The 23,344-nt window shown below is 45.7% G+C and overlaps 3 protein-coding genes across 5 annotated transcripts; 2 read left to right on the top strand and 1 right to left on the bottom strand.

The window, feature by feature from the left end:
• Positions 1–675: 675 nt before the first annotated feature.
• METTL1 (methyltransferase 1, tRNA methylguanosine) lies at positions 676–3,598 on the bottom strand. The gene is made up of 6 exons (XM_016224450.2): positions 3,374–3,598; positions 2,529–2,692; positions 1,429–1,613; positions 1,223–1,336; positions 990–1,091; positions 676–843 (listed from the first exon to the last, which is right to left on the bottom strand). The coding sequence occupies exons 1-6, from the start codon at positions 3,460–3,462 to the stop codon at positions 688–690; spliced, it is 810 nt and encodes a 269-aa protein (XP_016079936.2). The 5' UTR covers positions 3,463–3,598; the 3' UTR covers positions 676–687.
• Positions 3,574–12,083, top strand: EEF1AKMT3 (EEF1A lysine methyltransferase 3). 2 transcript variants are annotated; one of them, XM_016224452.2, is made up of 4 exons: positions 3,574–3,746; positions 4,019–4,243; positions 4,360–4,471; positions 10,237–12,083. In XM_016224452.2, exons 2-4 carry the CDS (start codon positions 4,067–4,069, stop codon positions 10,626–10,628), a joined length of 681 nt encoding a protein of 226 aa, XP_016079938.1. In that variant the 5' UTR covers positions 3,574–3,746; positions 4,019–4,066; the 3' UTR covers positions 10,629–12,083. The 2 variants fall into 2 exon arrangements, with proteins under 2 accessions (XP_016079938.1, XP_087670703.1); XM_087814577.1 differs by having other exon boundaries at positions 3,574–4,243.
• Positions 12,084–12,303: 220 nt separating this feature from the next.
• Positions 12,304–22,936, top strand: TSFM (Ts translation elongation factor, mitochondrial). Of its 2 annotated transcripts, none has more exons than XM_016224445.2 (6): positions 12,304–12,394; positions 12,598–12,768; positions 13,369–13,497; positions 14,265–14,387; positions 20,016–20,103; positions 22,357–22,936. In XM_016224445.2, the coding sequence occupies exons 1-6, from the start codon at positions 12,338–12,340 to the stop codon at positions 22,761–22,763; spliced, it is 975 nt and encodes a 324-aa protein (XP_016079931.1). In that variant the 5' UTR covers positions 12,304–12,337; the 3' UTR covers positions 22,764–22,936. The 2 variants fall into 2 exon arrangements, with proteins under 2 accessions (XP_016079931.1, XP_016079930.1); XM_016224444.2 differs by having other exon boundaries at positions 12,304–12,436.
• Positions 22,937–23,344: the final 408 nt, after the last annotated feature.

The raw sequence follows: 23,344 nt of genomic DNA, 5'->3' as shown, positions 1-23,344 counted from the left end.
CAGTTTAGTTCTCTGCTCCTTATTCCCCCATCCCACCCCCATCAAGCTGTGTGTCAGCCAGTCAGCCCTGAAGTTCTGGAATGGAAAGTCAACATGAAAAAAGAGAGGGTCTCCAACTCCACACCCTCCCTGGAACTCTTCAGAGACAGCCACAATAAAGGGAGCACACATTCCCCAGGTCAAGTCTCAGGCAGGGAGAGGATGGGAGGAGGCACCTGATATACACTCTCACCCTCCCGAAAAATACCAGCATGGACATGTGCCCACGTATATGTTATCCCCAGGACTGCAAAGCACACACAAGTGGACAGGTGATTTGAACCTAGCAGGCTGTTTAGATGGACAGTGGAGAATTGTATTCCTCACTCCAGCTGAGGAGAGATCCGAGAGGGAGAAGGAAGTGCTAAGGGGGAGCAAGACCCCACACCCTCCCAAACATCCCTTCTGGTCCAAGGTCTTCTGACTTTCCCAGTTAGCTTCTTCTGCTTTCTGCTGGCAATGGAGGGGCAGGAAGGTGAGAGGAGGCAAGGGTAGTTGTGAAAACCAGGGTTCTGCCCTGGGCAGTCCCCCAACTATTTTGAGAGACTATTGCCTATAAGCCCCAGCAGTCTCAGCTGGGAAGGTCCAGGGGTTTGTTCTTCTTTCTAGTTCCTGGAAGATGGAGTCCAGATGAAGATAGATAAGCAGTCAGTGAGCAGGAGGGGTAGGATTGGGGGTCACCTCCTGGAGGGTGGGATCCTGTATTCTTCGGAAGATGGCAGGGAAATTCTTTCCTCCATTGCGTAGAACTTTCTTTCCCTCCTCAGTTGAGGTTCCCAAATGTCCCACAATGGGGTCTTCACTCTGGGAGAAGGATCCAATAAGTCCTTGACCACCCCTGGCCTGAGATTCCCATCCCATCCTCTTGGCACTGAGCTGGGTTCAAAGAATATAAAACCAGTCTGGAAAGGGCCTGTATCTTCACAATTTCCCTTCAGCCCCCAACTTACCAGCTCCTCCAGAGGCACACGCTTAAATAAGGGGTGCCCTTCAAAATGGGTACACATCCATTCGTGAAGCTCCAGCACATCAGTTATAGTATATACCAGCCCCTGCACAGGCAAAATCAGGGGGACTGCATGTGATTGAGCAGTGAGATGATGGGCTGCATTTCCACTGAATTCTTAGAGGAAGGTCCCTGAATAGGCCACTCATTCCACCCTTTCTCCCACTCCCGACTCACCCCAACTCTCAGCACGTAGGCATATTCTGCCAGCAGTGTGGGACTGATGATTCGCCACTTGTGCTTCGTCCGCTTGAAATGTGGGTCAGGGAAGAGGAAGAACATCTTTGTCAGCTGTGAGACAGACATGCACCAACTGGGTTGTGAGAGCCTGGCCTCCATGTCCCACCTTCCTACCAGCCTAACCCACCAGGGCCTCTCCCCACCTGGCCCTTGCAGAAGAAGTTAGGAAGGTGTTTCATGGCATTGCTACGGAGACAGGCAATGTTCTGGAAGCCACCTCCAGGAGCTGCTCGTAGGGCTCGAATCCGGTCCTGTACATAGTCTGAGACCTTTACCCGTATCTCCAGACCCAGAATCAGTGTGTCTGGGAACAGCGGTGACAGTTCCACTGGATACAGAAATAGGAAACGAATCATCAACCTCATACCACAGGAACTTCTTCAAAGAAGTCAATACAGGAAAGGAAACCTCAGTCTGCAACTACCAAAATCAGGAATGGCAAATGTGGACAGAGAGGTCTATATGGATGGTTCTATGCTGGAGAAGAGGGCTGGGGTAGATTGGAAAATTGTCACTAGGACTGGAGGTGGGAGGGCCTGGGAATACATATATATTTGCAAGTGCTTTAGTGTTTCCACACATTCTCTCATTTAATCCTCTTAGAACCCTGGTAAATTGTGAATATGAGGAAACTGAGATCAGAAATGTCCAAGGTCATAGAGCTAAGAAGAGACAGAACTGGAACTTGAACCAAAGTTTTCTGCCACCAAGTAGCATGCTCTTCCTCTCTGTCAGTCCATTATCTCTATGGGAAGATCTAAAAATAGAGAAGGGGCTTAGCAAGCATGTCTGGGGCAATACCGATAATACTAGAGGAACTCAAAAACAGGAGAGTGGAGCAAAAGGAATGAGCTCTGGTGAGGAAGGGGGGAGTGGTGGAATCCCTGAGAAAGACAGTTCAGGATCACTGGTCACAGTGGCTAATCTCTGACGCTTGTGCTGACCAGCTCACTGACCCGGCACTTGGTAGGTGAAATGGCTCACGTAGTGACTGGGGCCAGGGGCCAGGCCAGATGGGACAACCCAAGTTTTAAGAGGCACTTGAGGCAGTCTCCTCCCTTCTCCAGGGCAAAGGCCACAAACCCAGAGTGGAGGGAAGGTGGAGACTCTCCACACTGATGTCACAGCACCAATGTCTGGTCCGAAGGGGAAAGGCCAACTATGGCCCCACCAAACCTGCTGAGGTGGCAGAACCTAGGTGTTGCCTCTGCTTGCCCAGAGAAAGGGCCAGATAGAGTATTACCTAACAGGCCACCATAGCCACAGCCTATGTCTGCAAACTCCACTTGGGCCTGAGCTCTCTTTTCTTTCTTATCCTTTGGGTCATCGTGGCTCTGATTTTGAGTCAGTGGAGCGAAGAACTCTGGATATAGCTCAGACCAATCCATCTCCTCTGGCTTCACAGGGCTATTGGAGAGAAGACGTGAGAAGCATGAGAAGGCTGGTCACACCATTGCAGAAGTGGTACTACATGTGCGTGGGTGGATGGGTAAGGGCGGGAAGTAGACGAGAGAGTTTCTAAAAAATTCTGTAACAATGGGTCCTGTGGCCTCCGGCAGACACAGTGGAAACCACCCTGTGAATCAGAGGCCCGTGATTGCTGACCCGCCCATCTCCGTATCTAGGGGCTGATGTGACTCTGGCTGGGCACTCCTGGGCCACACGTTCCCCTTCTCCCGGAGACGGGCTTCCTAAAGGCGCTGGGATCTTTGTTTACGTGCTCTGTGTGAAGAGGATGGAGTAAGGTGTGGGCAGGATTGGGTGTTTGTCTTTTTTATTAAATCCGACAAAGGAAACCTTAAGATGTAAAAGGTATTCTGCCGCCATCACTCGAGTCTCAGAAACAATTCCTTTGTCCTGCCAGACTTGCCCCACTACCCCGACTTGGCCAGAAGGCCACGCCCCCTCCGCCCGCCAACCCCGCCCGCCGCCAAATCTACCCCCCCAAACTGACGTCACCCAGCGGCTCCTCCCGGGTGGGTCCTGAACCCTCCCTGCCGTCCACGCACAGTCCTCTCCGGGTGCTTGGGGCCATTCTGCGTAGCCCGCCCTCCTTCCTGCCCCCTGCCCCCTGCCCTGCTCACTCACTAGCGCAGCGTATGGTCCGCCATGGGGTTGGAGTGAGCACGCTGCCGATAGTAACGCTTCTGCGGCTGCGGGGCCTCGGCTCCCGCCATGATCCCAGCTGGGAGTTTCTTTACCGAATCCACGTGGAGCCTGAGGCCCGCGGCGCACGCTAATGACGCATCAACACGTTGTGAGCAGGCCCCGCCCCTTAAAGACCCAGGAGAAGATTCGACTGCGCTGGGCGGGGCGGACCCGAGGGCGGCGAGGCGCCTCTGCTCCGTGTGTCTGCAAAGGGTGCAGGCATGGCCCGGACCCGCGCCGGACCGCTTTCCTTAGCTTGCGTCGGCCTGGTCTGGGTTACTATTCTGATTTCAGGAAACCGTGCACCCCGTAGGTAAAAGGGGTTTGGGAACCCCACTTCCTACGGTAGAATTAATCCTCGCTCCGCTCCCCTCTCTCCGGGTCTCGAGCCAGACTGCCAGGTCTGACCTGCGTGGTCTGGAGTGAGTCCCGTCGGGTGGGCTGGGACCGGAGTGGGAGGGGCGGCTCCCCATCCCACCTCCAGGAAGCCAAGCTGGAGGGAGGAGGGCAATTGCAGGGGGGCGGGGCTCGGTGCCACCGGGCAGCCAGAGGGCCCGAGGCCCCCCACCCCCGACCCTGCTCCAGATCCCGGATCCCAGGACTGCTGGCGGCGTCCCGAACTCTCTGGACCAGATGGCGGACCTTCGTCCAGATTCTGCATCCGAGCCCGAGTCGGTGTTCCCGCGGGAGGTCGGACTCTTCGCCGACTCTTACTCGGAGAGGAGCCGGTTCTGTTTCTGTGGGCACGTGCTGAGCATCACGCAGAACTTCGGGTCCCGCCTCGGGGTGGCAGCGCGCGTGTGGGACGCGGTGAGGAGTGGGTGGCTCCGGGCGAGGGTCCACGGGAGGTCCACACCCCGGACTCTCCCTTTGCCATATGGAGCTATCCCCTCGACATTCAGGAGCTCTCTCTCTCTCTCTCATAGGCTGTGAGTCTGTGCAACTATTTCGAAAATCAAAATGTGGATTTCCGAGACAAGAAGGTGATCGAACTGGGTGCGGGGACCGGCATCGTGGGAATCTTGGCAGCGCTGCAGGGTGCGTGAGCTTTGGGGTTCAGAGAGGGTTGGGGGGACGGGGACGGGGATGTGGAGAAATGGTCCCTTCCTGGATTCTTGGGAGAGGGGAATGATTTGGGACCAGCCTAGTCCCCCTCCCCCCCTTTTTAAACGCCTGCTTTTGTGTGTCAGGCAGTGCTTACTGGTTGTCAGAGCTCCCAAGGTGGTTGATTTAGGGGCAGAATATAAAAACCCCGCAGGCCTTAATAGAAAGAATTTTTTCTACCTTTTTCCTTTTTGTGATTTCATGGACAATACTGTCACTTAAAAGCGCCTTTGCTTTGGACATGGTCTTCTGGCAAGATGCCTATTTGGGGGTACCTTGTAGGGGAAGTAACCTGTGGGTATTAAACCTCCTAAGTGCTTTATAACTTTATTATGAGTATATTTTATTTATTTATTTATTATTAATTAATTAATTAATTTATTTAAATATATCTTTAGTGATTTCAGAGAGAGGAAGGGAGAGGGAGAGAGAGAGAGAAAAACATCAATGATGAGAGAGTCATTGATCAACTGCCTCCTGCACGCCCCTGACTGGGGTTCGAGCCTGCAACCCGGGTATGTGCCCTGACTGGGAATCGAACCGTGATCGCCTGGATCCTAGGTCGACGCTCAACTGCTGAGCCACGTCCGGCCGGGCAAGATTTTTAAGGTTTTGATTGCTTGGGAGAAAGCTTGAGAGTTTCTAAGGGTTAGGGTGTGTTTTATGGGAAGCTGGGTAGGAATTAGGCACCACAGACCTGGAAAAGGAAAAGGTAAGGAAAACTTTGCTTCACTTTTGTCAAGAACCAAAAACTACAAAGGAAACAGTTTTTAAATTTGTAATCTGATAGGCAAAACCTCAGACCGAAAACACTTAAGATGTCATCTCCCTAGAAATGCAAATTAACATATCCTTGTTTGGAGGGAGGGACACAACTGGGTTACATTCAGGGAAGTCTTGCCAGAGGCAGGCACTCATTCTTCTGTTCATTCAGCCAACATGTATTTGGGGGTCTCTATGTGCCAAAGTCATGCTAGGTACTAGAATACAAGTAAGATTTCCTCTCCCCAAGGAGCTCATGGTCTAGTGGGGAAGACAGGGAAGATGTTACAGTACAATAACTCTGGTGAGGCATGCACAGAGCCAGCAGACATAGTCTGGCCATGCTCCCTTGACTCCCTGGAATCCAAAAAGAAGCTCTGTTAGAAGGGAAAGAGGTGAACAGTGTGAACACAGCAGGCTCAGAAAGAATGGAATGAGTGGCAACAGTAGTTTTCCATGAGGAAGGGTAAATGAGATGTGGGCAGTTATGCTAAAATTGGAGAAAAGCCTGTAGCCTGGTTGAGAACACCTACTTTCCCTTACTCTTAGGCTGGTTTCTCCTCCTTTGACCCCTATCCAGCTGCCAAGTCAAATCTGACTGTCACCTTGTCCCTTACCTTCTTCCCTCACATCCTGACAATCAGCCAACCCTATGTCCTTAATGCTTCCCCAGTTGTCTGCTCTTCCCACCATCTCTAGTTCAGGCCACTGCCATCTCCTCCCTGGATTTTCATTAGAGTTTTCCGATGGGGAAGATTGGCATGCCCAAATTTGATCTTTTGATCTTTCTCCCACTAACCCTGCTTCTTCCTCAGACTTCCCAGTCTCAATGAAGGAAACCACCACCTGCCCAGTGGGAAACCTAGACATCACCTTTGACACATCTCTTTTTCTCACCCTCATACCCGTTATTCAAGTCCTATTGATTTGATCTCCTAAAAATCTCTTAAAACTCTTATTTATTTATTTATTGGGCTGACTTTGGTGAATAGGATCTTAAATGTCATGTTTTTCCATGGACACTGACAGCTCTCCCATTCATGCCACCACCATTACTTGCCTAGACTGCCACAATTAGTCAAACTGGTCTTCCTGCTTCAACTCCTTGCCACCGCCTAGACTTCTGACCACTCCACCCAGCAGTCAGAGTGATCTTTTCAAAATGTAACTGTAATTACCCCCTACTTCCATTTTTCAGTAGCTTCTTGTTGCTTTCAGATTAGAACCAACATGTTTTTAGCATAGCCTCCAAGGCCCTGCCTGCCTCTCTAGCCTCTTTCTGTGCCTCTCCCTCCCCTTCCTTTGTGCCTTGTGCTATCTATTACCCTCTGTCAGTTCCTCAGGTCTACCTTTTTTTAAAATTGATTTTATTGTTTTTTGTGTTTTTTTTAAGATTTTTTGATTTTTCAGAGAAAAGGGAGAGAGAGAGAAACATTGATATAAGAGCAAAACATTGATCAGCTGCCTCCTGCAGACCCCCCGTTAGGGATCCAGCCTGAACCCAGGCATGTGCCCTGACCAGGAAAAAACCAGCAACCTTTCAGTGCATGGGACAATGCCCAAACAACTGAGCCACAGTGGTCAGGGCTTTTTATAACTGATTTTAGAGAGAAAGAAAGGAAGGGAGAGAGAAACATCGATTTGTTGTTTCACCCATTTATGCATTCACAGTTGATTCTTGTATGTGTCCTGACTGGGGATTGAACCCACAACCTTGGAGTATCAGGATGATGCTCTAACCAATAAGTTACTGGGCCAGGGACTCATCTTGATGCTCCCTTCCTTGGAGCCTTCACAGAGGCTGTACTCTGTGTCTGAAATCCTCATACCAGTTGGTTAGTGCATATGCATCTTTTAGTACTCAGCTCAAACATCTCTTCCAAGGGAGGGCCTCCTTGACACTGCCACCCCAGGCTAGATCAGGCCCTCCTAGTATATACACAACTGTGCTGACTGGTTTCATTTTAAATTTGTTACTAACCTCAGGTGCATCCTTAAGTGCTATCCAGCTAGCCTATTACCCCTCCCTTGTCCACTTAGTCTCCTCTCCTAAACACCTGATTGTTACCTTCTTGCCCTTCAAACCTCCAAATGCTTCCTCCCCTATCTGAAGACTTTGTTTCCTATCTCTTTTGATTGCTTCTATTTTTTCATAGAAAAAGTCCACATGTTCTACTCTACTGCATCTGGGTCTGTGTGTGCTGCCTTCTCTCCTGTTGTGTGTGTACCATGAATGAATGAGAGCTATGCTCCTAGCTAAGGTCAAGCCCCCCACTTGTCAGGAGACACCAGACCTTCTCATCTACTCCAAGGCATTGTTCCAGTAAACACCTCTCCTCCCACATCACTCATGCTTTATCAGGTTTTCCTTCACTCTGGTTCATTCTGTGTGTGTATGTATATGTATAACATACATAAGTACACTGTAGTTTCTTCTATTTCATAAAAACTCTAGATCCTACATATCCTTCCTGGTACCATGCCATTTCTCTTCTATGACAAAAATTCCTCAAGAGTTAATATTCACTGTCTGTAGTTCCCCTCTTCCTATTCTTTCCTCAGTCCATTTCAAGGAGAGCCCCCTCATGCCCCATCCATTCCAGTTTCTCTAGTCAAAGCTGTGAGCTTCATTCCCAACTGTATGTGGTTAAACACAGGAGTCAGTTATGAGCCCACTTTTCTTAACTTTGCAGCATTTCACATTCCTTCCTCCTTGAAGCACTTCCCTTGGTTTCCAGGGCGCCGCTCTTTTAGTTTCTGTCTACCTCACTGGCATTCTTTTCCATTCTCCTTTGTTGGTTACTTTTCATCTGAGTGCTCCAGGGCTCAGGAGAAGTGCTGTGAGCCCTTCCCTGTTCTGTCTGCACTCAGTCCCAAGCAATCCTTTCGTGTTATGGCTTTAAATGCCCTTTCTATGCTGATAACTCTCTGACTGGCCTATGTCTCCCTCCAGACTTGTTTGTGTAACCTCAGCTACTGGGATATGGTGTGCTTGTCTGATGGATGTCTCAAATTTAATGTGTCCAGAAACAAACTCATGATCTTCCTGTCCAATCCTGCTCCTCCTGCAGTCTTCTTCATCTAAATGAATGGTAGTTCGGTCTTCTAGTTGGTCAGGCCAAACATCTTGGTGCCAGGCTCAATTTCCTTCTTTCTCTAGTATTTTATATCTAACCTGTCAGCAAATTCTGTTGACTACCTTCAAAATATATCCAGGATCCGACCACTTGTAAGACGTTGCTACTGCCCTGGTTCAAACCACCATCATGTAACTGGGGTCATTGCTTCTGAACTTGCCCCGCTGCCGTCTTTTCTCATCCCAGCAGCCAGAGTAATCCTTTAAAAGCATAACTCAGTGTATGTCCTTCTTCCATTTAAAATTATCTAGTAGCTTCCTATCTCACCCAGACTAAAAGCCCAATTTCTCAGCCTCCTGAAAAGGCCCTGGTTAGGATCTGTCCCCCACTTTTATCCCCTCACTCTACTCCAGCAACAGGCCTTCCTGCTGCTCCTCAGGCCTGCCAGGCACACTCCTGCCTCAAGGTCTTTGAGCTTTGTGGTCCCTCATTTGGTACATTTTAGCCTGAGAGACCCAAGTGGTTTTTTTCCATCGCTTTCATCTTTCTTTGCCCAAAGGTACCTCCTCAGTAAGGCTTTCCCTAACCATCCCATTTAAAATTACATTTCCTGTCTGTCCCTTAAGCAGCTCTTCTTTTTTTAATCCTTACCTGAGGATATTTTCCATTGCTTTTCAGAGATAGTGGGAGAGGGAGAGAAACATCTCTGTGAATTGATTGGTTGCCTCCCACACGCCCCCAACCAGCCAGGGACTGAGCCTGCAACCTAGGTATGTGCCCTTGGCTGGAATTGAACCCGGGGCCCTTCAGTCCACAGGCTGATGCTCTAACCACTGAGCAAAACTGGTCAGGGCCCTCAAATAGTTCTTATTCTTCCCTGCTTGGTGCTTCCTTCACCAGAGCACTTATTACCATCTCATGTGCAGTGTATTTTATGTGTTTTGTTCATCTTCCATTTTTGCCACTAGACTGTAAGCTCCATGAGCAGAGGAATCCTTGTCTCGATTGGCTTACTGCTCTATTCTCAGTACCTGGCATATAGGCACATAATAAATGTGAATTAATGAATGAGTGAATTCTTAACACTTGCTGTTTCTATAATGGTCATCATGGTAATGATGAAAGAGTTTTGCAGTACTTAGTGTGTCTCTACCTCTAGGATAAAACTCAAGGGAGGATGAGGTTTTGTCTTGCTCACCACTGTATCCCCAAAACTTAGATGTTCAATACATATATTTATTGCATGAATGAAGCTTTCTGAGATGGCTAATCTAATTATCTTTACCCCCTACTTCTACATTTAAAACCTGTTGTCCTCAGCATCAAGCCTGAATCTCCGTCATAATCATTGTTCTCTTTATGCTCATGATTTGACACTTTTCTCCTCCCTCCCACATTGTCTAAGATCCAGCCTTCCTCGAATACTCCATGCCCTCTCACCACCAGGCCTTTATACTCCCTGTTATCTGCTTGGAAAGCTCCGCCTGACTAACTCCTACTTGTCCTTTAAGGCTCACTGAGGTCATGTCTTCTGGGAAGCTTTCCAGGCCCCTGAGGGCTGGTCTGTGTCTGTGTCAGTAGGGGGTGGGTGCAGAGCCCATCTCCAGCTTAGTGCTGCCCAGGCTTCTGCTGACATGTGATTGTTGTGTTTTGAGCAGAGAGGTTGAAGATTAGCTTCGAGGGAATGTTGATGTTGTGGAATGTAGAGTAATGAGAGTGGCAACTAAAAGCCAAAGCGTGGACTTCGGCTGTCAAGACATTGTCCTCTAGATCCCTGAGGCCTCTGGATCTTCTGGGCAGGAGCCGAGACCCCTTTGTCGGTCCCTCTGACTTGCATTTCTCTTCCTTCCTCTCTCTCAGGGGGGGATGTTACCATCACTGACCTGCCCCTGGCCCTAGAACAGATCCAGGGGAACGTCCAGGCCAATGTGCCAGCTGGAGGCCGGGCCCGGGTCCGCGCTTTGTCCTGGGGGATTGACCAGCATGTCTTCCCTGGCGATTATGACCTCGTGTTGGGGGCTGATATCGTGTATCTGGAGCCCACCTTCCCACTGCTGCTGGGGACCCTCCAACACCTGTGCGGGCCCCATGGCACCATCTATCTGGCCTCCAAGATGAGAGAGGAGCATGGGACAGAGAGCTTCTTTCAGCACCTCCTGCCCCAGCATTTCCAACTGGAGCTGGCCCAGCGGTATGAGGATGAAAATGTCAACATCTATAGGGCCTGGCATAGGGATCCAAAGCCTGCTTGATGTCACCCTCCTGCTTCTCGGAATCCCTTGTCCTAATGAAGGAACTGCCATATCTCCAAAGTCAGAAACATAAGGACCTAAAAGGATGGATTTCCCTTGCCTCTCTCTTTCCTCCTTTCCTCTGTTCCCTCGGGTACCCTTGGGCAGGTGCAGGGACGTGACTGCTTGTTAAGAATCCTAGAGCCCTAGCAGCACTGGGTTAGAGCATAAAGGAAGTTCCTAGCTCTTGTTCTCAGCAAAGGATGATGATGGGAGGGTATCCAGGGTTTTTAGGGGAAGGGGGGATAAATGAAATGTGAGAGCAGTGGCTGCAGAGAGACGGCCACTGATCACTTCCAGTCCTGCTGTTGTCTTTTTATAATTTTTTTTAAAGGAAAAGAAACATGAGCACTAAAGATCTCTTCTACATCCAAAGAACTCAAGCTTTTGTTGGGGGGCTGGGAAGTAAGAAGCCTCAGACCACGCATTTGCTTCCAGAGATAGCCTGGTGGGACCATGACTCTAACTGGGTCAACTCCCAGGCCTGAAGCTGGGGGTAGGCAGCAGAGCTGTCCTTTGGTCTATAACTTCATCCTTTTTGGAGCTGGGGCCCTAATCACTAAGTTCTTGGTTCTTCTGTTTATTTTTCTTTAGGTTTCCAAGCCCTGTTGGTCCTTTCTTCCCTGGTGATCTTTCCTTCCTTCACCTCTTTTCTCTTCCCACTGTAGTAACTCTGGTTGGGGCTATCCTTACTTGTTGAGCCACATATCACTTCCTCTGGACTCCTGGTCTCCAACTCATGGTCTTCCAAAATCATCTCTGATTAGCTTCTGCTGCCTACAGAAGCAAGAATAAGCTCCTCTGCTTGGTACTCAGTCTATCTCGTGTAATCCCAAATTTCCGTCTACTTCATTTCCCACTGGTTTCCAAAATGTATTGCAACCTCAGACCAAATTACAAAAGGTCTACTCTTTGTTCCTTAAACACACACCAAGATTCCCTGACTTCTTTCTTCATTCTCTGATGATTCCCTACCTGGAAGGGCTATTTCTATCTGTCAAAATCTTCATTACTCTTAGCCTGAAAAGAGCTTTTCCTGAGCCTTCTGTTTGGATGTGTTTTCTTTCTCTTTTGACACCCTTTAACTTCACCTAATGAGATTTGTCTTGTGTGGTCATGTGTCTGCTCCCTATTTTCTCACTATTAGATTACTTTGGAGGGTAGGGCTGTAATTTATTATCTGTAATTCCCTGAAGCCTCCTAGCATAGTTCCTGGCACACCGTAGTGTTCAACAAATATTTTGCTCATTTAACAAATATTTATTGGGTTTGTTGACGGGATTAGGCCCCTATCTCCCTTGGCGACCTCTGGCAAATTTCTGAACCCACCCACCTATCTCATAATTTTCTCTTGACTCATAAATGGATAATGGATATGAAAGAGCCTTGGAAATAAAGAAACAAAGTATTACCACATGTCTTGTGTTGTTATTTTGTGACGACTTGGTCTCGAGGTTTCCTATTTCACCTGCGGGTAGCATCCATCCTGAAATAATGTTTTAATAAGCCAAGGGCGGGGAGGGGGGGAGGCGAGCGTGCTCCCTCCGGCCGGCAGGGGGCGGCGTCGCCGTTCGGCGCTTTCCGGTGGAGAGGTTTGGCGCTGCCGCCACGCCGTAGGCCGGTGGCCTCCCCAGTGCGCCGGACCCCGGCGGCGTTCGGCGGCCGGAGAGATGTCGCTGCTGCGGTCCCTGCGCCTCTGCCCGATCGCGCGGACCCGGAGCTGCCCGGTGAGGGGTTTTCGCCCCTGCACCGACCTGCTTTCTTTGCAGGTCTCCCGTGCGCCCCTACCCCCGACCCCGTTTCGGACCCCGTCCCACCCTATCGCCTCTTTGCGGTCGGGCTCGGCTCACGGCCTCGCCCCCGGGGCCCAGTCCCTCCGGAGTCGCCTCGCCGCGTTCTGCTTCTCATCCCTTTCTTCTTACCCCTCCAGGCAGGGCCCCTCCCGCGCCGGTGGCCTCAGCCACGCCACACTTTCCACGCTGGGCCCCTGCTGGCCTCGGCCTCCAGCAAGGAGCTCCTCATGAAGCTGCGGCGAAAAACGGGCTATTCCTTCGTCAACTGCAGGAAAGCTCTGGAGACTTGTGGCGGGGACCTCAAACAGGTGCGCGGAGGCCGGGCCGGGGGCGGGGCGGGTCCCGGAGCCCGAGCTCAGCGCCTGCGGAGGTCGCGCCGGGAGCGTGGAAGTCAGACTTGCTGCCCAGTGACACCTGACGGCCGACCCCCGATAAGATTCTGACTTAAATGACAACCTCAGCGGTTGACTCAGGATCCCGGGGTTAACAAAGGTCATTACATCTTGCAAACTGCCGTGCTGTTTCCTGCTGCTTGGAGCTGAAAGGGCTTGTGTGAGCTTTGGAGTCAGAGGGACCAGGACTACAATCCTGGTGCCCTCACACTAACCCTGTGACCTTGGACACCTCACTTCATCTTTCAGAGTTGCATTGTCCTTGTGTATGTCATGGAAGTATTACTGTCTGCCCCATAGGTTTTTGTGACGACTGGCTTTATCCAAAGCACCAGGCACAATGCAGAGTATTGGGCATGTGGCGGTAGGCTGCCAGTAAACGATAGGTTACTTCAGTTTCTATTATGGGATTGAGAGGAAGCATAAAGGGACAGGGGACCTGAACATATTTTAGAGCCCCGTTCAATACTAAATTCTGTGACTTTGTCACCTGCCCTTTTTCTTTTCAATTTATAGGCAGAGAGCTGGCTCCATGAGCAGGCCCAGAAGGAGGGCTGGAGCAAAGCAGCCAAGCTCCATGGGAGGAAGACTAAAGAAGGCCTGATTGGGCTGCTGCAGGAAGGAAACTCTACTGTGTTAGTTGAGGTGAGTTGTCAAAATTCCAGAGACGAGGCACAGCTGCCCCTTCAGCGTACGGCTTTGTGGTAGACTCTGCATTCTTGAAGAAGAGGTGTTTGAGAGCCATAAAGGGTAGCTGAATTAAACCCATGAGACCACAGTTATTAGCTGTAGATTCATTTAAGTGTAGAAATGCACAGGTGTGTTGATAAGAAAAGTCCTAGTAGTCTATATTACTCCTAAATGTGAGTCTTGTAGCCTTACACCTTGTCACTGATTGTTTCCTGGAACAGTTTTATTTTAAAGCTAGGAATGATATTAATTAGTTGATGGATAGAGTGTAGTTGATTTAGAGGTTTGGGGGCCACAATTGATGAAGAATCAGATTCCGATTGGAGTGAGATTAGGGTGGATTAGAGTTTAGAGTGAGAGGAGATAAATAAGATGATAACAAAACTGGGTTGTAGTTGGGGGAGGCTGGAGAATGCGTTGATTCTGGCATGCAGCTATAAGCAAGTGGAGAACTTGTGGTGAGTCTTTTGGGGACATTATGGAACCATCTTCTGAATGTGCAGGTCATTTGCTAACTAAAGGACACAGTGGGAATCACTTCATTCAGTTTTTGACCTCAAACTAGGAGAGGAACTGCAGATTTAAAATTCGGGGTCATTTACTTCTGGTTTGTTGAGACTACAGCTTATTCTGTCAATACCTTGGTTTACTCTCCAACCTTAAGGCACTTTTGGAAACTGTCAGTAAATAGCTGATACAGCAACATAATTTCATTCCTACAGGTAAATTGTGAGACCGATTTTGTTGCAAGAAACCTAAAATTTCAACAGTTGGTCCAGCAAGTAGCCCTTGGAACCATGTTGCATTGTCAGAGCCTAAAGGATCAACTCTCCACATACAGTAAAGTGAGTTTTGGGGTCTCCAACATATTGTCTCCAACATGGTGGATTTGTTCCACCCTTCCCCCTGCCCCCCTTAGGGACTTTGTTGTTTCTTTTTTTTCAGATATTCTCATATTTTCCTTACTTCATGTCTCTGCTTAAATGTTACCTTTTTGGAGAGGTATACCCTTCCTCCTATGGCTCTGACCCCTTGATTTACTTCATTAAAAAATGTTTGTGTCGCCCGGCCGGGCGTGGCTCAGCGGTTGAGCGTCGACCTAGGATCCAGGCAATCAGGGTTTGATTCCCGGTCAAGGCACATGCCCCGTTGCGGGCTGCAGTTGATCAATGACTCTCTCATCATTGATGTTTCTATCTCTCTCTCTCCCTCTCCCTTCCTCTCTCTGAAATCAATAAAGATATATTTAAAGAAAAAAAAAAAAAGTTTGTGTCCAGCGGGGCATGGCTCAGCGGTGCGCATTGACCTAGGATTCAGGTGATCGGGTTTCGATTCCTGGTCAGGGCACATGCCCGGGTTGTGGGCTCGATCAATGACTCTTTTTTTTTTTTAAATATATATTTTTTATTGATTTTAGAGATAGGAAAGGAGAGGGAGAGAGAGACACAGAAACATCAATGATGAGAGAGTCATTGATCCAGCCTGCAACCCGGGCATGTGCCCTGACCAGGAATCGAACCCTGATCGCCTGGATCCCAGGTCGATGCTCAACTGCTGAGCCATGCCCGGCCGGGCACGATCAATGACTCTTATCATTGATGTTTCTATCTCTCTTTCTCCCTCTCCTTTCCTGTCTCTGAAATCAATAAAGATACATTTAAAAAAAAAAAAAAAGAAAATGTTTGTTATAGTAATTATATGTTATTATTTTTTATTTATTTGTATGTTGTCTGTCTTCCCCAGTAGAACTCAAACTTCATGAGGCAGGGAATTTGTCTTTTCACTGCTATATCTCTGGTGAAAGAGAAGTGGGCCCAGCACTTGGTTGAGGCTCAGTAAATCTGTGTTGAATGAATAAATGCCATTGGGTTGGAGTCAGTCAAATCAGGTGCAGATTTGTATTCAGAAATCTAGAATGATCTGAGGAAAGAATTCTTTTTTAAAAAAATATGTTTTTATTGATTTTGGAGAGAGAGGAAAGGAGGGGGATAGCATGTGCCCTGACCAGGAATCCAACCAGAGACCTCCTGATTCATGGGTTGATGCTCAACCACTGATCCACACCAGCTGGGCTCTTATTTTTAAATTTATTTATGGATTTGAGAGAGAGAGAAGGAAACATTGATTTGTTGTTCCACTTATCTATGTATTCATTGGTTGATTCTTGCATGTGCCGTGATGGGGGATTGAAGGTTTTGGAGTATCGGTATGATGCTCTCACCAACTGAGCTACCTGACCAGGGTGGAAAGGATTCTTAAATAAAGATATTGGAGAAGGCATAATTTAGGAGAATAAGTTTATTTTTGTCCATAGAAGGATCAAGGAAGGAATGATATGTTTGCCTTTGATTCAGCCTTATTGTCAAGGCAAAAATAAACCAACTACTTACATAATTCTTTTGTTTAGTACTACCATTACCACCATTTTTCTCTTCCTTTTGTTGAGATTTCATGGTGAATGCTAATTGTAAATGTCATTAAATAGTCACATTATATGAAAATTGTGTTGAGATTATTTTTTAGAATTGTATTGAATAGATGAATCACTTGAACTATAAATTCTATCCTTGACTTTGCCATTAACTCTGTTTGTAACCCTGAGCCATTCATTTACTTTACTGTGTTTCTGTTTCTTTATCTGTAATAGGGGACTTTGGTTCCTTTAGCTTTATTTTTTTCTACTTATGGTCTTTAGTTTAATTTCTTAAACTTTCATTTTGAAAAAAATTCAAACTTACAGAAAAGTTGCCAGTGTTCTAGAGTAAACTACAGTGGGCTTTCATCCAGAGTCATCATTTGTTAACATTTTGCCTCATTTGCTTTATCAGTTTTTATATACATATTATTATCATCATAACTTTTAGTAGTCATGTCTATTTAGTTTCCTTTCTTTGTCTTTCATTACACGGACATTTTTGAAGAGTACGGGACGATTTTGTAGAATGTCCTTCAATTTGGGTTTGTCTGATGTTTCTCCATATTTAGACTCAGAATATGGGTTTTTGTAGGAACAGTAAACAAATCATCCTGTATTTTTCTGAGAACATCACGTCAGGAGGTACGTAATAACTGTTGGTCCCATTATTGATGCTAATTTTGATCTCTTGGTTAAGGTGGCTTCTGTCAGGTTTCTCCACTGTAAAGTTACCATGTTTTTCTTTGTAATTAACAGCTTATCTTTTTGGGAGACTCTTTGAGACTGTGTAAACATCCAGTTTCCAAAAAACTTTTGCCTAATAGTTTTAGCATCCATTGATGATTCTTGGCAGATCAGTTATTACTATGATAGTTGCATAAGGGTTATTTTTATAACTCTTATAATTTTTTTTTATAATATGTTTTTTTATTGATTTCAGAGAGAGGAAGAGAGAGGGAGAAAAAGATAGAAACATCAGTGATGAGAGAGTGTCATTGATTGGCTGCCTCCTGCACTCCCCCCACTGGGGATCGAGCATGTGTCCCGACTGGGAATCGAATCGTGATCTCCTGGTTCGTAGGTTGATGCTCAACCATGAGTCACGCCAGCCTAGCCATGGATTCTTACTCTATACAGTGGGCTACAATTCATTGTTTGTTTGATTGTTTATTTATTTTTGGTGGCTTCCCCGCGCCTGCTAACACATTTCAGACATCTGAGTGGTTCTACTGTAAGGAAATCTGTTTAATCCAGCATTTCCCAAGCATCTTTGGTCATAGCAATTACTGTTAACATCCAATCAAATACAAAAATCTATAATTAGAAAAATATCATCCTGCTGTTATGGTTCTATCCCTTTGCTTAGATATTTGCTCAGTGTTATTTAGTTCTCACACACACACAAAAAAAGGAAAAGAATAAGAAAATGTTCCTGCTTTGTTTAGACTTTGGAAAAGAAAGTTTACATAGCATTATAAATATGCATGGTGGTTAAAATGTTTGAAAGGTTAAAAATATTCTCAACAGAATTTGGGGTCTCAGCATTTGATAAGAGTGGGGAGTAAGAAATGTATTTATTCTGATGCTCACATTATCCCTGGATTTGGCCGTGCAAGGCAGACCTCTGCAGGCTGGCCCATCGTCCTTTTGATATCTCATTATTTTATGAGTGTTTCTTTGCTTTTTGGCATACAAGATATTCTGGGCTTATTTCATACTTTTCTTGCCCTAAACATGGAATTGTTTACTTCAGTAAGGAATCCTGATCCCTTTTATTGGGGGAGTGGTTTTTAGAAACCAAGATTTGGGCATTAAGTATGCTTATTTCTACTGAGACGTTGTTGCCACTCTGTTCTTTTAGTAGACCGTGTGCGCCCGCGTGCGCGCGCTTGAATTCTAGTCCTGCACACAGGGGTCTTCCTTTTCTTCCCCTATTCCGCCTTTTTATCTCCTCTCTCTCAAGTGAGTACAATGACTCCTAGCAACTTTGGTAAGTTTGCTTATTTACTCATTGTTAAAATACATGCCCGGCCGGGCGTGGCTCAGCGGTTGAGTGTTGACCTAGGATCCAGGCGACTGGGGTTCGATTCCCGGTCAGGGAACATGCCCGGGTTTTGGGCTCGATCCCCAGTGGGGGGCGTGCAGGAGGCAGCTGATCAATGACTGTCTCATCATTGATGTTTCTCTCTCTCTCCCTCTCCTTTCCTCTCTCTGAAATCAGTAAAGATGTATTAAGAAAAAAACCACACAACAAATTGCATCGACTTAAAGCTTTCTTTTCTGTGATTTCCTTTTGGGTGTATTTTGCTAAGTGAAGTTTGTTAAAAAAATTTTTTTGTTAACGAAACTTTTTTCTTAAAATAAAGACTTCCACAATGAAAGAAACAACAACAATAATACATACCAAATTGTTCCAGAGTTACTATACCTGACCACTGCAAGTAACAAACTTGCTAAGGAGTTCAAGATTTCTTTTTGTTCTTTTTGTCTTTACATTGGAATTATGTGGTCAGAGGACTATATTCAGAGTTATTTGGATTAGTCTCCCCCCTGCCTGTGAGGTTATATTTTTCATTCTAGTACAGTTAGAGTCTTATGTTTGTTTAGTCAATTTTTGTTTTTACCCCAAACCCTTGTTAGCTTAGTGTTTGAATGTGTAACATATTAACAAGGCTCTGAAAGTTAAAATTATGATACACACAGATACACACACGCACATATACACACAGTCACTCACACACAGACTCCTTACTCCCTCTTCTCTCACTTCTACCCCATTTCCTATCCACTCCATAGATAACCAACTTCATTGGTTTCTGGTTATCCTTTATGTCTTTTCACAAAAATAAGCATATTTATACAAATATCTCATACACAAATGCTGGTATAATTTGTATATACTCTTTTAATTTGCTTTTTCTCACTTAATATAGCCTGGAAATACTTCATAGCAGGTCACGGAGCTCTCCTTTTTTCATTTTCAGCTGCATAGTTTACCATTGTATGGCTGTGCTGTGGTTTATTCAACCAGTCTTCTCTTATGTTTAGGCATTTAGGCTATTTCCAATATTTTACTATTAGAAATAATTGCTCAGCCCTAGCTGGTTTGCTTCAGTGGTTAGAGCATCAGCCCATGGACTGAAGGGTCCCAGGTTTGATTCCAGCCAAGGGCACGTGCCTTGGTTGCAGGCTGGATCCCCGGCCATGGTTGGGGCATGTGTGGAAGGGAACCAGTCAGTGTGTCTCTCTCACATCAATTTTTCTCTCCCTTTCTCCCTCCCTTCCACTTTCTCAGAAAAGCAATGGGTGAGGAGTTTTGAAAAAAGAAATAATTGCTCAACGAATACATACACTCATATTGTGGGAAGTGTATTGTTGGTAAATTCTTAGAAATAGTATTGCAGGGTCAAAGGATAAAGGTATATGCAGTTTTGTGAGCTGTTGTCCAATTTTCCTCCTTTGAGTACTACTATGCATTCCAACAATCTTCAAACCTTTTTAGCCTTAAAATTTTATGACTGATATGAAAATATTATTCCTGATATCTAGGAAACTACATTTTTGGAAGTCAGGCCAGCCTGGCCAGTGTGGCTTAATTGGTTGGGTATTGACTCGTGCACCAAAAGGTTGCTGATTCAATTCCTGGTCAGGGCACATGCCTGGGTTTTGAGCTCAGTCCTGGGTAGGGGTTGTGCAGGAGGCAGCTGATTGATGTTGCTCTCTCACATCGATGTTTCTCTTTCTTTCTTCCTCTCTGTTCCTCTTTCTCTCTTAAAAAAAACCCAAAAAAACAATGAAAATACGTAAAAAAAGAAGAAAAAAAAAGAAGTTAGGCCAGAAGATAGTGGAATGGAATTGGGGGTGGTGTAGTGATAGAGTAAAATATTTATAAAAGTGGAACTGTTACCAATATTTTATGTCCTTGGCTTAATGTAAATATCTGTTTTTAGTTGTCTTAAATAAATTTCTGAGAAATAGGCTATATTTGCGTAGTGTTTTGATAATTTGAGTAGCAGAAACCTGATTCATGTATATTTTTGTGTGTGTGTGCACTTAGGGCTTCCTGAATTCCTCTGAACTTGCTGAACTTCCCGCTGGGCCTGAGCGGGAAGGCTCTCTCAAGGATCAGCTGGCCTTAGCAATTGGTGAGTATTTGTAAGGATTCTGGAAACTAGAAATTAAGAATTGGATCTCTTGGTGTCTTTCGTATTCCTCCAAATCTAGATCAAGAATTGCAAGCTCATGTGCCTAAAAGGTTAGATAATATGAATGTGCTCAGTGGGTTGTATGTTAGGTATTAGGGAGCAATAGGACCCTGAAAAGCTCACACTCTGCTGAAGGGGAACCATTACCAAGCCCTAGTCAGTTGTTACCCTGGGGGAAATGGGGTTCTAGTGTCATCAGAATTTTAAAGTGTCTTTAAAAGAATTTAGATTTGTGTACAAAATTCTCAGTTTTTAGCTGTTTGTAACTAATTAAAATTATTTCAACATTTGCATGTATCACTATGCTGACCAAACAAAGCATATCTTTAGGCAGAGATGTCCTGGTGATTTCTAGTTGACTACTTCTCTGTACACTATAGGGGAAATAGCACATCAAAAGTCATTTCACCTTTTTTAGAAAGGGATCCAGGAAAATTTAGGGGCCTTAGTTTTAGGAATTTGGTCTCTCTTGTAAAAACATCTTATCCTGAACTTGTGAAGGTACAGCCTTTCAGAACCTGCTGGCTATAGAAACCATGCTTGGATCATTGTGGTGGGACTAGTGGGGATTTTGCCTTCTTCCTAGGTGTCCTTGATGGAGGGAGGAAAGTAAGGCTGGGGTTTGAGCTTGCTGCTGGGAATTTATTGCTCATCTCAAATTTCCAGTCAAGGCATCAATTTTTATCAAGTCGTCTTGAAGTATGTATAATGTTTCAGTGAGTCATAGATGAGAAACCAGGCAGACAGCCTTGTATGGGGCTTATTAAGAAATTCTGGAAGAACTGGGTTTTTCAGCCTCTCATCAATTTCTGGGAATTAACTATTGGGTAGATGTTTGAGCTGTTGTAAGAGCCTTTCTGGTTTCTGAATTCTCCCCTTTTGTGATTTTTTTAAGATATAGCTTATGGCTAATTCAAGAATATTTATCTAGATCTCCCTTTGTTTATTCTCCTACCCCTTCTGACCTTTTGGCTTATTTGGACTTCTCATCTCCTAGAGGGTAGAGCATCCTGAGAGAAGGGAAAACTGAAATCCATTTTTGGTTCTCATAAGGACCTCTTAAAATGTGATTTAAAAAAAATTTTTTTTTTTGATGAGAGGAAGTTGAAACTATGAGATGACAGACGGTTTTGGGTTTTCTGGGGCTTTTAGTTGTGGACTTTTCCCTGGTACAATGAATGATCAGGAGTTGTCTGTGTCAGTTATGGTGGCATTTGGGAGGGATGGTAATTTGGTGGGAAAAATCAATTAATTGCTTTGGAGTCAGACCTGAGTTTTAATTTGTCTGCCATGTCTGAGCTATGTGACCTTCTGCCAGTAGATTACTTAAGCTATCTAAGCCCAAGTTTAAAACAATAGCCAGCATTTGAGTGCTCAGTATGTGCTAAATACTGTAATAAGTGCTTTTATATATATTATTTATTTCTCCCAATAGCCCTGCTTTCAGGTTATTTTAAGTGGTATCATTTCCATTTACAGATGAAGCTACTAAGACTTGATAAATTAGTAAATGGAGTTATATCATTAAGTCACTTGCCTAAGGTCATATAGCTATATAGCTGGTAAGAAGCAGAACTGAGATCTGAGTCCAGGGTCTGTGTGACACCATAGCCTATGTTTTTATTTTATTTTATTTTATTTAAATTTTTATTTTTTTTGTTAATCCTTACCTGAGGATATTTTTTCCATTCATTTTTAGGGAGAGTGGAAGGGAGGGAGGGAGAGATGGAGGGGGAGGGAGAGATGGAGGGGGAAGGAGGGAGAGAGAAAGAGAGAGAAACATGTATATGAGAGACCCCATTGATTGGTTACCTCCCGCACACGGCCCAACCAGGGCTGGGGATCAAACCTGCAGCCCAGGTACGTGCCCTTAACTGGAATTCAACCCGAGATCCTTGGGCATGCGGGCCGACGCTCTAACCATTGAGCTTCTTCAGCTAGGGCATAGCCTGTTTTTAAATGTAGCGTGCTTGGCACATAGTTGGTGCTCCATAAAGGTACTTTCCTTTTCCCCACCTCCTTCCGGCACATACCTTTTCCTCTTTAAACTGAAAATGGTAGCTCCATCTTACAGCATATCCACAGTGTAAATGCAGAGGACTGTCTCTGAAACTTGGCCACCTCTGTGTATATTTAGTACTACCACAGACATCATATTCTGGAAGCGTGTCTTTTACTTTTGCTTTTTTATAGGGAAACTGGGAGAAAACATGACTCTTAAACGAGCTGCATGGGTGAAGGTGCCAACTGGGTTCTATGTTGGCTCTTATGTCCATGGAGCAATGCACAGTCCCTCACTCCACAACCTGGTGCTGGGGAAGTACGGGGCCCTGGTCATCTGCGAGACATCTGAGTGGAAAGCAAACCTTGAAGACCTTGGCCGCCGCCTTGGGCAGCATGTGGTAGGCATGGCCCCTCTCTCTGTTGGCTCCCTGGATGATGAGCCTGGGGGAGAGACAGAAACCAAGATGCTGTCCCAGCCATACTTGCTGGATCCCTCTATCACGTTGGGACAGTATGTGCAGCCCCAGGGAGTGTCTGTAGTAGACTTTGTGCGCTTTGAATGTGGAGAATGCGAAGAGGCAGCAGAGGCTGAATAGGCTCCAGAGACTTTTGGCCCAAGAGGAAATGTTTCTTCTTAGTTTTGAGCATTATTACAAAAAGAAGTTATTTCCTAAGGCTCTTTCAAACCCAGGATTTGTTTTTCACTTGAGTTTATAATGAAATTATACTTCATGGGTAAAGTTATTAAATAAAATTGTTATATAATAAAGAGAGTAGAATCTTTTCCTTGTTTGCATAATGTTGGGTTTAGCTTTTCTGTGTCTTAGAAAACAACAGGTGGGCCTTATTGAAGTGACTGACAGATTCTGGGGAAAAAGGCATCAACGTGCTCCCTTCAACATAGATTTATCACAGTGTCCTAAAATTCTAACTCATTCTGTCTTACTTCTGTGACTTGGAACTCTCTTGTGATGCTTTGGACTATGCGTCTATCCTGGAACTTCCCAGTTACATTACTCCTTCCACATGGCTTCTTTTGGAATTGTTGACTCAAACTTAGAGTTGTTTGGAAAATGTGGTTCATTTGTTGATGTCTGTAGTGTGCTTTGAAGGCCCTCTGCAGTGGTATTCACACTGGTTCTGGCCTCATTACTGAAATTAATAACACATGACCCTA

This window comes from Miniopterus natalensis, chromosome 2 (assembly GCF_054644295.1).
Source record: "Miniopterus natalensis isolate mMinNat1 chromosome 2, mMinNat1.hap1, whole genome shotgun sequence".
NCBI lineage: Eukaryota > Metazoa > Chordata > Mammalia > Chiroptera > Miniopteridae > Miniopterus > Miniopterus natalensis.
This window is presented reverse-complemented; position numbering and strand designations above follow the sequence as displayed.